At 39.0% G+C, this 16,123-nt stretch overlaps 1 protein-coding gene across 3 annotated transcripts in view; it reads left to right on the top strand.

Annotated features, from left to right (window-relative positions):
* Nucleotides 1-16,123, top strand: part of ube3a (ubiquitin protein ligase E3A) — a 56,183-nt gene that overhangs the window by 17,333 nt on the left and 22,727 nt on the right. For all 3 annotated transcript variants that reach the window (XM_048532608.2, XM_048532610.2, XM_048532609.2), the window contains one exon: nucleotides 9,958-10,271. In XM_048532608.2, coding sequence (XP_048388565.1) covers nucleotides 9,958-10,271 — 314 coding nt within the window. The remainder of the gene's footprint in view (nucleotides 1-9,957; nucleotides 10,272-16,123) is intronic.

The following is a 16,123-nucleotide window of genomic DNA, read 5'->3' as shown; positions in this document are numbered from 1 at the left end:
TTTGTTTTTTAATATATTGTAAGCTTCGTCCATTACCAAGTTTAAAAGTGCTTTAGAAGCAAAGCACCTTGGTAGGATACTGCTGAAGAGAGACATTATTCCTGAAGTATTTTGTCTTTAGCCCATCAGGACCAATGCAAGAATGCCAAATTTCAAACGGTCTCAGTGATTAGTGCTACAGAAGAAAAATGTCACTTACTTTGCAAATTGACTATGGCTGAAGTATTGTCATGGTGAAAGTATTGGCAAACTATAGGCTCCCCCAAGTTCATTGGTAATTCAAAAAAAAGCATAAGACTTGAACATATTCCTTTGGTTGTATGTATGGGTCCCTACTGATAAATGCTTGTCATTTTTTGAACAAGTGTGAATAAGCTGTGTTGCAAGCTTAAATGATTGTCTTAAATAGATGATTAGTATAGCTATTCATATACAGATTGTTCACCAAGTGTTGCCTAATTGAAAAATCAGATCTAGCTGTAGATGTTTATTGGTGTGAGGCTTAAAAAGCATAGCAGGCCAGACAGCATCCAAGGAGGAAGTAAGTCAAAGTTTTGGCCTGAAACTTACTTCCTGTTTGGATGTTGTCTGACCTGCTGTGCTTTTCCAGCCTCTCGCCTATAGGCTCTGGCTTCTAGCATCTGCAGTCCTTATTGTCTCCTAACGGTATCTGTTTTGGATCTTGTTAGCGCAAGCAGATTCCGTGCAGTCTTCATTCTACCTCTTGTGAGCAATTTAAGGAATGTACTATTTGTTTCAGTTCTCCAATCTGAGACTTGTGGCCGATGCAACTGACATCACTAGCCCTGAAATTCATACACTGTTGCTCAATTGTATGGGTAAATAGAATGAAGTTTAAAAAGAAAAATTCAAATAGCTTGTAACCTTTTGAAAAACATACAGCCAGAATAGCCACTTAGTAATTTAGCTCTTCCAGGAGCCAACAGAACAGCAAAATATTCAAAATGGTATATGATTTTCATAGTGATTTTCTTTTTGGCTTCAGTATTTCGATTGAAAAAAAATCCAGTCTTTGGCAAATGCTCCATCTGGGTCATATTGAAATAGGTTTTATTTTAGTTCAGAAACATTGGTGTCATCATAGTGACAGACAGTAATGAGATGTATTTCCTGAGTTGTAATAAATTTTGCATATCTTCTGTCAATCACAGTTGACAGTATTCTGTGGTTCGGCTTTTTGCAAGGCTTTGGTATAGTAGACCAGTTAGCAAAGTTAGCTCTCATGGGATTTAGGGAGATCTAACCAATTGGATATAAAATTGGCTTGACAGGAGAGTGGTGGTGAAAGAATATTTTCAGACTGCAGGCCTGTAACCAGCATTCCCCAGGTGCCAAGTACACTATTGTTTCTCATTTGTGGGTTGTTATTGACTTGGTAAGACATACCAGGGCAGGACTTAGACAGTCAATGGTAGGGTCCAGGGGAGTGTTGTCAAACGCAGAGGCCCCAGGGCTTAAGTACATAGTACCTGGAAAGTGGCATTGCAGGCAGACGAGGTGGTGACGAAGGCATTTAGCACACTTGTCCTCATTGGTTAGACCACTGCATTTAGGAATTGCCACATCATGCTGTGGCTGTACAAGATATTAGTAAGAGGCTATTTTTGGACAACTGCATACTGTTCTGATCACCCTGCTATAGGAAGGATATTATTAAATTTTTGGAAAGGGTACAGAAAGGATTTACAAAGATGTTAGCTTGGGCCTAGAGGGTTTGAGTTATAAGGAGAGGCTGGATTGGCTTTACGTGGAATGTAGGAAGTTGTAGAATGGCCGATGAAAATCATGAGGGGCATTGCTAAGGTGAATAGCAAAGGTCTTTTCCCATCGGTAGGGGAATTCAAAACTTGAAGTCATAGTTTTAAGGTTAGAGGGGAAAGATTTAAAAGGGTTCAGAAGGGCAACTTTTTCCCCCACAGGGTGGTTCATGTATGGAATGAACTGCCAGAGGAAGTGGTTGTTGCAGGTACGGTTACAACGTTTAAAAGACACTTCGACAGGTACCTAAATAGGAAATTTGGAGCAGAATGAGCCAAATGTCAAGCAAATGGGGCAAGTTTAATTTGGGAACAAAAACAAAGATGCTGGAAAAGCTCAGCAGGTCTGGCAGCACCTGTGAGGGAGAAAACAGTTAACGTTTCGGGCCCAGAGACCCTTCTTCAGAACCCTTTACTTTGGGGAAACCTGGTTGGCAGGGATGAATTTGACTGAAGGATTTGTTTCCATGCTGTCTGATTCCATGACTCTAAGACAGATGCTGCTTTTGTTGGGAATGTTTGTCATTTTTGGTGAACAGGTGAATACTTCATTTCTGATGAGAACATTGGAAATGGTAATGTACAGTAAGATATCTCTTTGGGGTGTTTAACAGGGCACAGGAAACCTGCTAATGCAGCAAATTAATGGCACTACAGCATGATTTTAGAGCTTTCTCTGATACCGCAAATCATTTCTTGATACGATGATTCATTGACGTTTCATGACTCACCACAATGGCTAATTATGTTTCCTATCACCAGTGAGTGCATTATTGGACAAGTTTATTTTCAAAGTGAAAGAACTCGAGATTGCCTCCATGGGTTCAGCTTATGACCATTATCTTTACTCCTTAAGCCCGCTGACGTTGTGCAAGTAATCCGATTGAATCAAGTAGTTGCAAAAATAGTAGAATTGTTTCATTTTGTGGGGTTGTTGCTGGGTAGACCCGCATTTCTCTGTTCTTGACAAAGTGGTGGTGTGATTTCCTCTTGAACCTGTCTGGTGGAATCCTATCTGGTGTAGGCTCAAACATTGTGATTTTGGGGAGATGTTTCCAAGATTTTGATCCTGTGAAAGTGAGAATGGCAAAATTTTCAAGCTGTGTTGGTGTGTCGTTTACAGATGATCCAGCAGGTGGTGGTGTTCCCACGTGGGTGCTGACCCTGTACTTCTAGGTGTTAGGTGCAGGCTTAGAGGCTGCTGTCAAAGGAGTCTTGAAAAGTTGCTGCATTGCGTCTTGTATTTGGCACATGCTGCTGTCACTGTGCATTGATGATGGAAGAGTGAATTTTGAAGGTGCTGCGTAGGGTGCTGATTAAGCAGACTGCTTTGTCTGCCTCTTCTAATGGAGTCAGACCTCTGCAGATCCAGATAAGTGAAGAGTATTCCCTCGCACATTTGTACGTAGTAGATGGTGGACAGGCTTTGAGAAGTTAGATGAGTTGCTCACTGCAGAATTCCCAGGCTCTGACCTGAAGTAGCTGCAGTGTTTATATCCCTACTCCTATTCAGTTTTTGGTCAAATGATATTCATCCAGGATGTTGATGGTGAGGAATCAGTTGCTATAACAACTAAATGTCACGCTAAGATGTTTGGATTTTCTTTTACTGAAGTGATCATTTACTCATTACTTGCGTAATACGAATCTTACCTGATACTTATCAGCCAAAGCCTGAATGTTGCTTATATTTTGAAGGCAAGGACTCATTCAGTATTTGAGTTGCAGATAGTACTGAATGTTTTGCAAACATCGAAGAACATCCCCACTTCTGAACCTATTATGGAAGGAATGACATTGAAGTAACTGAAGCTGGTTGGAAGTAGAACATTACCCTGACTAAAGCTGGAAGCCATATTCTGGGTTTGGAATTATTGATCTGGTGTTTGACTAGTCTGTTGGACTACTTTGGCACAGTTCCCCAGGTATTAGTGAGGAGGACTTTGCTAGCATGGCTGTATGTGGCACCATTTCTAGTGCCGAAATCAACATCAGGTAGTCGGAGCAGTTTTATTGCTTTTGACTTTTCATTTGAGTTTTTGGTACAGCTGTGTTGTAGTGCTCAAACCTATAGAGTGACTTGGTGGATAATTTAGGAGTCACCCAAAATGTGGGTCTGATCATGTCAGCCAGAGTAGATAAGGAGAGCATGGTGTTTTCCTAAAGTACATAAGTGAATTAGATGTGTTTTTGTAGCAAATGATAGATTTTTGGCACTGTTACTGATGATTATCTTCCATTCCAGACTTTATTGTTAATAAAGTGAATTTAAATTCTACCAGCTATTGTGGTGAGATTTGAACCCATGTCCCAAGGACACTGTCCTGGAAACCTGGGTTACTAATCCAGTGACATTGCTGCTAACCATTGTCTCCCTGACTGCGAGGATCTCAATGTTTAGATTTGTACATTCAAGCAGAATAAATTCACCAGATGTCCAAATGTTTTGCAGTTGTCGAACCCATGTTAGGATCATGTTCAAGATGACAAGGCATGGGGCCTGAATAGTTTTTGCCTTAAATAGGGAGAAGAGAAAGATAAGTGAGAGGAAAAAATTCTGACAAAAAGGCAAAATGCTGAATAGCTTAAAGGAAGCGGAGAGGAGTAATAAATTGACTCTTCTTTGTGTTGGCAAGCTGTAACTAGTGGGATACTGTGGTGATCACTGAGGTTTCACCTGTTAGCAAACTTTATTAAAATTTGTGCGAACCAAATGTGTGGTGGTACTTGACACAATGAAATAAGTTGGCAAGATGACATGGAGAGGCTTCAAAGGAATACAGATTTGTTAAGTGAGCGGGCAGAAATTTGGCAGATAGCATGTAATGTGGAAAAAATATCAAACTTATCGACTTTTTACAGGAGAAATAATAAAGCATTATATCACTTAAATGGAGGGAATAGTGAAACCCAGTATTAGAGAGAGATCTGGTTGTTCTGGTGCGTGAATCATAACTCACTCTGCTCCATGTTAACAATATTGGGAAGGCAAGTGTAACGTTGGTGTTTATTACCGGGAAATGTAATGTAAAAGTCGGGACATTTTACTCAACTGTACAGGGGCTTGGTGAGACCACATCTGGAGTATTGGATCCAGTTTTAATCTTAATTGAAAAATATATAGTTGTATCAGAAGCAGTTAAGTAATACTGGGTTTCACTACTTCCTCCATTAAGAAAAGATTTACTTGACTGTATCCACCTCTGCGTTAAAAATATTCAGTAACTTGGCTTCCACTGCTTTTTTTTTTGAAGCAATGTTCTGATGTCTCTCAACCCTCATCCATTGCAGTACCGAAAGGCCTACTCCATTTTCAGCAGTGCCCCTGCCTCCTGATCTACAGGGGAAATGCCCTTTTCCTCATTCACTTCATCAAGACTGTTCAGAATCTCATAAATTTCAGTCAAGTCATCCTTCTTTCTCTTCTAAACTCCAGTAGAGAGAAACTCAATTTATTCAATTTGTTATCATGCAAAAAAAAATCATTTTGGGTATCAATGTAGTACTTTATCTCCTGGATCGCTTCCGTAGCATTTTCATCCTTCCTTAAACAAGGACTTCAAAACTGTACAGAACATGAGGAGTTTGGTCGTTCCAATGCCCTATAATATAACTGCATAGCATACTTTAGGTTGAATTGTTCTCAAAATAAACACTGGCATGCACTTTTCCTTAATTACTTGCAGTATCTGTGTTGATTCATGTTCTAGAACACCTAGATCTTTCTGCCCTGTGGATTCCACAGCTTTTCTCCATTTTAAGTAATACTGTTTTTAATTCTTACCTGGGTTCAATACAACTGCAAAACCTCTGGATATCTGCGTCTCTTTCAGGCTTGAGTTAACATTTTCACACACATTACTCCATCTATCAGTTTTATGACCACTCACTTCATGTAACTTTATTCGTCACTGTCACCATCACATTTTCCTACCTATCTTTGTGCCACCTGCAGCTTTAGCTCAATTCGCTTGAGTCATAGATGTAAATTGTGAAAGGCTGAAGCAAACACAGATCACTGCAGGACACCTCATCACTTCTTGTCAATCAGAAGATTTGTTTATGCATTCTTATTTGCCAGCCATTTTTGTGTTAATGTTGCTCCTTGCACCGTGCAATCCTACATTGCATAATAATCTTTTATGTGGCATTTTGTCAAATAACCTCTAGGAATCCAAGTATGCAAATATGTCTGGCACCCTATCATTCACAGTGCATGTTGTTCCTTCAAAGAACTCCAGTGAATTGATTTTAACATGATTTCCCATGCAGGCAATTTTTCTCTCTCTAATTACAGTTTCCTTAATGATCGATTCTAACATGTTCCCTGTAATGGACATCAAGCTAGTTGGCCTGTAGATTTGTTTTCTGCCTCTTCCTTTTTGATTTGGAGAATTTCATAGATTCACGAACATGTATAACACAGAAGGAGGCCATTCCAGCAATCCAGTCTTGCTGATCAACAAAGATTTGTTTGACCCGTAGCCTTGAAGGATATGACAATGCAAGTGAATATCTAAAATTTGCTGAAATGTTACAGAAGTTTCTGACTCAAACACCCTTTGAGTTCCATACTGCTGCTACCTTCTGATTTGAAAAATCACAACTGCTGTCTTAGTATTCTACTACTTAAATCTATGCTCCCTGATAACTGACCTATTGAAGTGCTACCTTGCCTTGGTTCCTATCGGCTCTTATTTTCATGAGCAGGCTGCTATGAGTTACCTTTATCGAAGGCTTTGCTAAAGTCCATGCACACCATATCGGATTTATTAACGTCACCCTCCTAGTTTGATCAAATTAGTCATATGTAATCTTCCCTTAAATCCATTCTGACTGTGTCTGATTAATGCAAGTGCCTCCAAAAGCACATGTGTTTATTAGAATTCTTTGATTACTTCTGAGCTAAGACTGACTGATCTGTAATTTCCTGGTTTATTCCATCCTCCCTTTTTTATCCTGTAATCGAACAACATTAGCAATCCTCCATTCCTGAGGTACCCAGCCTGTCATTGAGAGGATCTCAAAATTACTGCCAGGATCTCAAAATTACCGCCGGGACCCCTGATATCTCATTCCTTCTCTCAGCAGTTTGTGATGTCTCATCCAGCTCATAGATTTATCTGGTTGTAAGCTACTAGTACCTCCTCTTGTCTGACTGTTCACAGCCCTCCACCCTGATGATTATTTCTGTGACTTTTTTTTACTGTGGTGACAAAAGCAGAGTATTCTTTGAGTATTGTGCTCTCATATTCCAAGTCTCCATGCAGATTACGTCTATGGTTTGTAATGGACCGAAATCTTTCACTAGTTCTGTTATTCTTCATAAATTTTTAAAGAACTTTTAAGTTTTCCTTATTTTATCAGTCAATATTTTCTTAGGCTTTGCTTTGCTTTGCTAATTTCCCTTTTAAGTTTTGTTGTCTGTTTTTATACCCCTCAAGGGACTACATTGTCAAGCCCTCAGTATCTGCCACAAGCTGCTCTTTTTTTCCTTAATCGTGATCCTTTTGGCCCTTGACATCTGCGGTTCTCCGCTCTTAGTCCCATCCTTTGTCTGTGTGAGAATAAATATGGCCTGTAATCTGGTTTTCCCTCCATGGCTCTGTCACAGATATTTGCAAGTAACTGCGCTCAGTCTGCTTTTCAAATCAAATGTTTGTAAAATTAGTCATTCCCCAGTTTAGAAATTCTGTTCTTGCTCCATCTTTTTCCTTTTCCGTAATTATCCTGAATTTAACTGCAATGAATGTGATCCCCAAATTGCTCCCATACTGCTATGCCTTCCATCTGCCTGGTCTAATTTCAAGTATTAAGAAGTGCCAGAAGCTGCCCCCTCCTGTTCATCTTTCAATGTCCTAGCTAGAAAATTCTCCTGGTTGCCGTTTAAATTTTGTAGCTCCCTGCTTTGCATGCTAAAGCTACCCTAGTTAATATTTGGGTAGATAAAGTTCCAGACTGTTACTGCTTATTCTTACACTTCCGAGATTTGATTACACATCTGATCGTCTGTCTTTGCCTTTGGTTTGAGTCTGTAGTACATACCCAATGGAGTTTTTGCCACTTGTATTTTTTTAAACTTCTACCCATAAGGCCTGATTTGATGAACATTCAGGTACATCATCCCTCCTCACTGCTGTAATTGAAATGGTAATCTGAGTAACTAAGGTATCATCAGACCAATTCCAAAATCAGTGACCAGTCTACTTTAACTTTTTGCTGATGTTAGCGTTTGAGTTGTTAAATGCACAGGTAAGTGATCACCAGTAATAAAATTTGTAATAGGGCTACTTCATATATGGGTAGTCAGCTTCTCTTTCTCTGTGTGCATGCGCGCAAATGTGTGCCTGTTGCAGGGTGGGGGTGGGGAGAGAAATCAGTTAGCTTAGTTGGCAGGGACACTGGTTTGCAGTGTTGTGTTGCCAACGGTGTGGGTTTGCAGTTCCTGCACTGGCTGAGGTTACCATGAAGGCTTTGCTGCCGCCTTGACCTCTTACCTTTGCCTAAGGCCTGGTCACCACCTGCTTCTGCTGCCAGTTTTTCCCTTCTCGCCCCTATTGAGAGAACAGCCCAATGCTCTGGTAAGACTATGGTGACTTTGCCTTTACTACAATTTACGTTAATATAATTGAATGCTACATTGAGCAGTTCATGAGTATGGACCCGAATGTATCTGGTGGTCTTGTGTGAAAGTGCTGTTAATTGAATAGGAATCTGAATGTTTTGGAGTGTTCAGTGTGCCACCTGTTTGCATTAGAGTTGATCGGTCTTATTAAAATGTACTTTACAGCTAGGGGTGCAAAGGAAATAATAGAAAATTGTTGGATGTGCTGAAAGTATTTGAAATTTCTCGACTTTATTTCCAGGAATTAATCAAGGGTAAGCATAAAGGAAATTTAGGACTTGAAACTACTTTTTATGTACCATGGACAATTGAATTTTCTTTTGAAGAAAGCATGTTCTGCAAGGATTGTGCCTGCTAAAATATCACCACAGGAACAGCAAGTTTTAAAGGAACCTCTTTTTAAAAATATAACTGGGAGGTAATGAAAGAGAAATAAGCTATGCAACAGTGTAAAGAAATTTCCAATAACACAATACTGATTTCTGTGTAGGTTTGAAGTCAGTTGGTCAAAATTAAAATTGTATTTTTTTCTGTTTGAAAAGTTAAAAGTGAATTGAATAGGCACTTGTCATTACTTTGTTTATTACAGTAAGGCCTCATCTATTTGTGAAAAAGTATGAATAAATGATGTTTACGCATTCTCTGCATTTGGGTAGTGGATCACCTTTTGCCTTTTTTAAAATGCATACTACCTTCTGTACTTTCATTCTCCTTGGAACTTTCAAAACTGAGCTGTTCAAAGATTTAAATGTTGCTTTATCTAAAAAGAGTGTTTTTGTTTGAGATTTGGCATTTTTAGGTTCTGCAATGAAAATTTTTGTAGCTGCTTTAGATGCATGGTGGTGTTGTGTGCCATTGAGTGCAAGTGAAATTTTGAGGATCGGAGAACAAAATGCTACGTTTAACCCTTAAGAAATAACTTCAACCATCTGACCTTAGAACTGCTTTAAAAGGAATGCTTCGCTTATACCTAGTAAAAATTTATAATCTCCAGTGCATGATTTAGGAAATCTTTTCCTGAAACCTGTAATTGCCTAGAAAGCCTGGTGGGATTTCTGTGTGTCTGTGCAATGTTTCATTTAAGAAGCTCGTGCTCATATCAAATTGGGAAAGTGCGTAAACTAGGACAAATTATCACACTTCTAACTTAAAATGTTACGCTTCGTAACAAGTCCCTAATGGAACAAACTGTTATTGTACACAACTGTCATTGTACACTTGAATTAAATTCTACAGAAGTATTGTGAAGTAATTGCAATTATACTTTAAGGGGATACTAAATCAATTCTTGTCAACTCTAGGGAGCAGTAGCTTCCTTACAGTTCTTTGTATTTCTCTTCAGTTTTCCTATCTACTAAGAACCTTATTTTTTCTTAGAAATATTCTGCAGGTAGCACGTGTTGTGGGGAAGAGTTGGGGTTGAATGCTAACTCTCAACAATGTATTATTGTACAGGTCATTTAAATGAAACATTGCCGTGCTCCTGCAGCACAGAGCTTGATATTTGAAGGCTGTACTAATCCCTTTGCCTACTGTTTTGAATGTTTGCCACAGGAAGCGAGCAGCTGCAAAGCATCTAATAGAACGCTACTACCACCAGTTAACTGAGGGCTGTGGAAATGAGGCCTGCACGAATGAGTTTTGTGCTTCCTGTCCAAGTTTCCTTCGTATGGATAACAATGCAGCGGCCTTAAAGGCCCTTGAGCTTTTTAAGATTAATGCAAAACTCTGTGATCCTCATCCTTCCAAGAAAGGAACCAGCACTGCCTATGTGGAAAACAGCACGAAGAGCTCCCACAGCATTATCTGTTGTTCAGAAACAAAAATGAATAAGCGAGAGATGCAGTCCCAAAGAGAAGATTTTAAAGGTGAGTTTTAGATACATATAAATGACCATTTATGACAGAGCATTGTGACCATATAAAGATCTTCACAATTCTAAAGATTTACAAGGCAGACACACAAGTTTCTCTTTGTGGGGAAGAGCAAAACTAGAGGCCATTGCTATAAGACAGCCATTGAGCTGTTAAGTGGAAAGTATAATATAAATGTCTATAAATGATTGATTGAGAATGTGCACTTCGTGGTATAGAAGATTGTTGAAGCAAATAGTAAAGACGTATTAAGAGGAGGCGAGTTAAACAGAGCAGCAAGAGAACAGAAGATAATGCTGATTTAAGCTGGGTGAGAATGGATGAAAGGAGGCTCGAGAAGCATGAATACTAACATTGGCTGGCCAGACAGTTCCTCCCCTTCACCTTCCTACATTCCCTGTATCCCTTGATTCCTGTGCTGATCAAGAATGCATCTATGCATCAGCCTTAAATATGCACAAAGACTCTGTCCCCACAGCTCTCTGGCAAGAAGTTCTGAAGACACTCAACCCTTTGAGAAAAGATATTCCTCCTCATCTCAGTTTTAGATTAGTGCTCTTTTATCCTGAGACTTTGCCGTCTGGTTCTAGGTTCTCTCATGAGGGGAAATACTGCCTCAACATTTATCCCGTCAAGCCCCTTATGAATCTTGTATATTTCAATGTGATTGCCTCCCATTCATCCCCAAGCTGTTTGTCTTCCGCTCATAAGACAATCCTTCCATATCAGAGCTCATCCTAATGAACTGTCTCCAATGAAATATCTTTCCTTCAATAAGAGGACCAAAACTGCTCTCAATACTCCAGATGTGGTCTCACCAGCTTCTTGTATAGTTGCCTTGAGTTCTGTACTGTTACAGTCCAATACTTGAAAAAAGGACCAATATTCCATTAGCCTCCCTGATTATCTGCTACACCTGTGTCCCAGTTTTATGCTCCAGTACCCCCAAGTCCCTTTGTGTTGCAACTATATCTGCATTTTATTCTCCATTTAAATAATACAATGTTCTTTTGTTCTCATTTCCAAAATGAACAACTTCATATTTTCCCATATTTTACTCCATTTGCGAACTTTGTTTGTCCACTTATTTAACCTGTTAATTAATAATATGTCTGTAAACTATTTGTATTCATCTTGCAACTTACCTTTTTATGCCTAATTTTGTCATCTGCAAATTTGGCAGCAGTACATTTGCTTCCTTCCACCGGGTCATTGCTAATATTGTGAACAGTTACAACTGCAGCACTGATCCCTATGGGCCCCTGCTAGTTATTTGTTGTCAACCTGAAAAGAACACCTTATCCCTACCCAAGAACCAAGTCTCCGTCCATTCCTATATACTGCACCCAAATTTTGGTTCAAATCTTATGACTTAACCTTTTGAGTTACCTTGCTTGAATGCCTTCTGGAAATCGATATACAGCACATCTTTCTCCTGTCTATCCATCTGGTTGACGCTTCCTCAAGAAATCTAACAAATTAGTTAAACATGGTTTCCCTTTCATGAAATCAGGTTGAAGTTGCTAGATTGATTTTCTAAACGTTCTGCTATTACTTAAGTGGTTCTAACATTTTTTTCAGCAGTAAATGTTAGGCTATATAGTCATGGCCTAAAGTTACCCGCATGGTGCTTCCCTTCCCGTTTTGTTTTGAATAGGAGTGGCACATTGCTGGCTTTCAAATCCTACAGTCCCTTCTCAGAATCACAATATTTTTGGAAAATTTTGGAAAACAATGCATCCACTATCTCTAACTACAACTTACAAGAATCTAGAAAATCAAGCTTTTCAGGCCAGGGGTCTCACCTGGCTTCAGCCCCATTAATTTCTCTAATACTATCTCTCTAGTGATGATGCAGGTATTTAAATCCTACCTTTTAGTATTAATAAGATGTTTGAAGTATCTTCCACTGTAAAAACTGATGCAAAATATGTGTTTAACTTCACTGTCATAATAGGTTGGAGATGGAAAGAAATGATTTATTTGTGTGATTTCAAAATTATAGTTCAGCGTAACAGTGTCTTAAACTTAGCATAAATGGTGACAAAACAAATGGTGAGTTTAGGAAGTGTATGACAACGTTAAGATGAAGGGCCTTTGTGGTGCAATGGCAGTGTCGGGCATGGGTTTAATGTGTGTGCAATAACATCTGAGTGGGTTAATTAGAACATATCTATAACAGACAATTCTCAGAATTGTCTTAACTATCAAATATACCTAGAACTTAATTTAATAAGCTTAACCTTGTATGGCTCTGAAAAGAAGTTTTAGACTTGAAAGCTGTAATAAATTGAAGCCAGAAACTTAACACAACCACGATATATTAATATCTGCAAAGCATTTAGGATGACTGGTTAAAGCCTTTGCTGCGCATCTTGACTATGAAGGCTGACCTGCCTTACAGCTGTTTACAGTGAATGAGAGTATTGGCAATCTTCCCAAGCGTAAGACTTGAGCAAATTTGGGAACAGCTAAGTTGAATGAATGTTATTGGAATGATCAAATAGATGTTATGATAAGGCCTTGAGCCACAATGGCACTGTTCCTACCTCTGAGCCAGGAAGCCTGCGTTCAAGTCCCACCTGCTCCAGAGTTGTGTAAAGTCATCTCTGATCAAGTTGATTAGAAAATACGAAAAAACATACAGTAATCCTGTCAAACTGTATTTGCCATCATCTACAAAGCTGCATATATTAATCATGCTGTAGTTGGTGGCCATAGCATCAGGTGCTGAGGTCTGAAACTCTCTCTTAATCTCTTTGTCTCTATCTTACTGTCCCTCCTCTCTTCCTCTCATACTTTCTTCAAGAAGTTTCAGCGAACTCACCTTTTTGACTGTTTTTGGCTATTTGTACTAATAGCTCCAGATGTGGCTTGGTGTCAAAATCTGTTCATGTTGTTTGATAAATCTGGGGTTGTTTTCCTGTGTTAAATCCATTTTCCAACTGCAAGTTATGTTCCTAGTTGTTCACAAGGGACTGTGGGCCTGAGACAGTCTAATTCCTTTACTGAAAGTAAACTGACCGTATCATTTGTGTCAAGGGTGGAGGTAATGAGAACAGTTATCTCCTGTTTTTCTCTGTCCCTATTTTCATAATGCAAAATGCACCTCAGTATTTGGATGTTCCGTATAGTTGCCCATTAATTTATGGCAAAGTTCTTTGGCTATTAGCCTTGGAATTCGGAACATAACCTTTTGAATGCAATTCATTTAAATGCTGTTGACCATTTAAGTTATGCACAAACTATTGATGGCTTGCTTAGGCAATGTTTCTTCCCTGTGTAGAATTTACATTTAAAGTTATGCTTGGTTTGGAGCAGAAGGAAGGGGAAGTAGCTTCATGGCATTCGATGATGTGAGCTGTGAAATAATTATATCACCACCATAATGCCATCTAGTGCAGGATTCTTTTAATAACACACATTGAGATGTCAGTGTGTACGCCAAAAGACTTTTCTGAAATGCTGTTTTAAAGAACAATGCTCAATATTACTAAAATTGTCTTTGTATTTGAACACGATTTCTTAGCTAATGACTTTGAGACAAATTTGCTAACGTATTTTGTTAGTAAGTGTTTCTCTTTTTCTTTAGATATCATGAAGTAAAAGTGACTTAATCTCAATAAATGGCTTAATACATTTTGGAAGAGACGATGTCTCTCTTCAGGTTAAACTAGCCATTATTGCATTAAATTTGTTCCAAAATCGTGCTCACAAATGCACCCGTGGAAAGGGCATGCGTGAGTTAAATTAGAAACTACTTCAGTTTCATTGCATTGAAAGCAGATTGGCTACAGGAGAACCAAGACATTTCCCAGCTGTATCAGTGAATAGTTCTACAATATTGAGTGCTCTCCCATTTCCAATTTTTAAAAAAAGCTATGATTTTGTGTGAGCTAACCTGTCCAGTTGACACTTAGTAGCCTTTAAACACCTATCATGTGATATTCATATGATCTTTTTCTAATTTAGCTACTGTTACTCTGGTAATTATTTTGAATAAAACATTGAAAATCTGTACAGGTTTCATTTCCTATTACAGCTTTGATACAATTTTCTCATGTTTAAAGTGCATTAACTGACCATGTGGAAACTTATTCTGTTGCATCTCCTTCATAGACACTATGATGCAGTTGGCTTTGTTGGTTTCAATGTGTTAGTTGTACTGTCTTCATGATAAATGCACGCTGCAGCTATCCATCAATCTAGGATTTTGGGCCTGCATTTAAAAATGTGCTACATACAGAACAAGTAGACTTTTCAGTGTGACAGCCTCCTGAAAATTGATTTTTTATTTTGTACTTCTTTGTAATTCTTTTTGCCAAAAATAAGATGATAGGTTGGTGTCAACATAATGTGCATGCATAATAGAGTAGAACTCTTTTTAGACTATCTCTATAACAGTGTGACTTTGACATTTTGGCAGATGAAGTACAACATGAATAAATGTGAGCTTTCCCCTTTGGTAACAAAAACTGTAAGTCAGGTTAAAATAGTATCAGAGATAATGGGAACTGCAGATGCTGGAGATTCCAAGATAATAAAATGTGAGGCTGGATGAACACAGCAGGCCAAGCAGCATCTCAGGAGCACAAAAGCTGACGTTTCCTGAGATGCTGCTTGGCCTGCTGTGTTCATCCAGCCTCACATTTTATTATCCTGTAAGTCAGGTTATTGTTTAGCCGTTAACTGGGAAAAGGAAAGGTATGAAGATCTTGTACACCAGTCACTGAAGGCAAGTATGCAGGTACAGCAAGTGGTGAAGAAAGTGCATACTGTTCTGGCCTTCATAGCAAGGAGGCTTGAGTACAGGAACGTGGATGTCTTTCTGCAGTTGTGCAGGGCCTTACTGAGACCACACCTGGAGTATTGTGTGCATTTTGATTGTCATTATCTGAGGAAGGTTGGTCTGGCTATGGAGTGAGTGCAACAGAGGTTTACCAGACTGATTTGTGGGTGGCAGATCTGACACCTTAAGAGACTGGTTTAGTTAGTACTATATTCAGTGGAGTTTAAAAGAATGAAGGGGATCTTGTAGTAACCTATCAAATTCTAACCAGACTACACAAGGTAAGCACAAGAGGGCACTTCCTGATGCCCGGGCAGTCCAGAACCAGGTGACATTACAATAAGCCATTTGGGACTGAAATAAGAGATTTCTTCATTGAGTGACTCTGTGGAATGTTCAGTCACAGAAAGCAGTTGAGGCCAAAACACAGCGTATTGTTCTTAGGACCAAAGGGATCAAAGCTTGTGGAGACAGAAAAAGGAGGTGGGTACTGAGTTGAATGATCACATTGAATGACAAAGCAGACTTGAAGGTTTGAATGGCCTAATCCGGTGCCTATTTTTCTACTTTTTTAAAGGTTCCTATTATTAAGTTGCTAAAGTAGTTCCTACGGGAGCTTTCATCCAACAGTTAGCCTGATTCTAATCCTGTAAATTTTTATTGGCGTGAGCATTGGTTGTTTTTGTCAGAAACTTGCTTCTACCAATGTGAGATTTTTTGAAGTGAAAGAACCAGCAGAAAATTTGGCAAATACCAAAGCAAACAGTGATGACAGAATGAAAAGGACTAGAATGAAGAAAGGCATTGTGTGTCCATTTTCTTTTCGTAGTTCCAACTTGGATTCATTCACTGCTTTCAGACTAATGTTGAATTGCTACCTTGGAGTCCCGGTGGCACACTTTATGATACTTTTTCAAAAAATCGAACACATGCTAGAAATCTATCACTGAAAGAAAGTTAACATTTCAGTTATCAACCGTTTGAGAGTGCTGACTGAGGTTTCTCAAATGTTAACCTGACTTGTTTCTTTAGATACTGATGGAGCTACCGTGTTCTT

The sequence above is a fragment of the Stegostoma tigrinum genome, chromosome 6 (genome assembly GCF_030684315.1).
Source record: "Stegostoma tigrinum isolate sSteTig4 chromosome 6, sSteTig4.hap1, whole genome shotgun sequence".
In the NCBI taxonomy this organism is placed as follows: domain Eukaryota; kingdom Metazoa; phylum Chordata; class Chondrichthyes; order Orectolobiformes; family Stegostomatidae; genus Stegostoma; species Stegostoma tigrinum.
The sequence above is the reverse complement of the archived record's forward strand: the minus strand, read 5'-3'. Positions and strand labels throughout refer to the sequence as shown.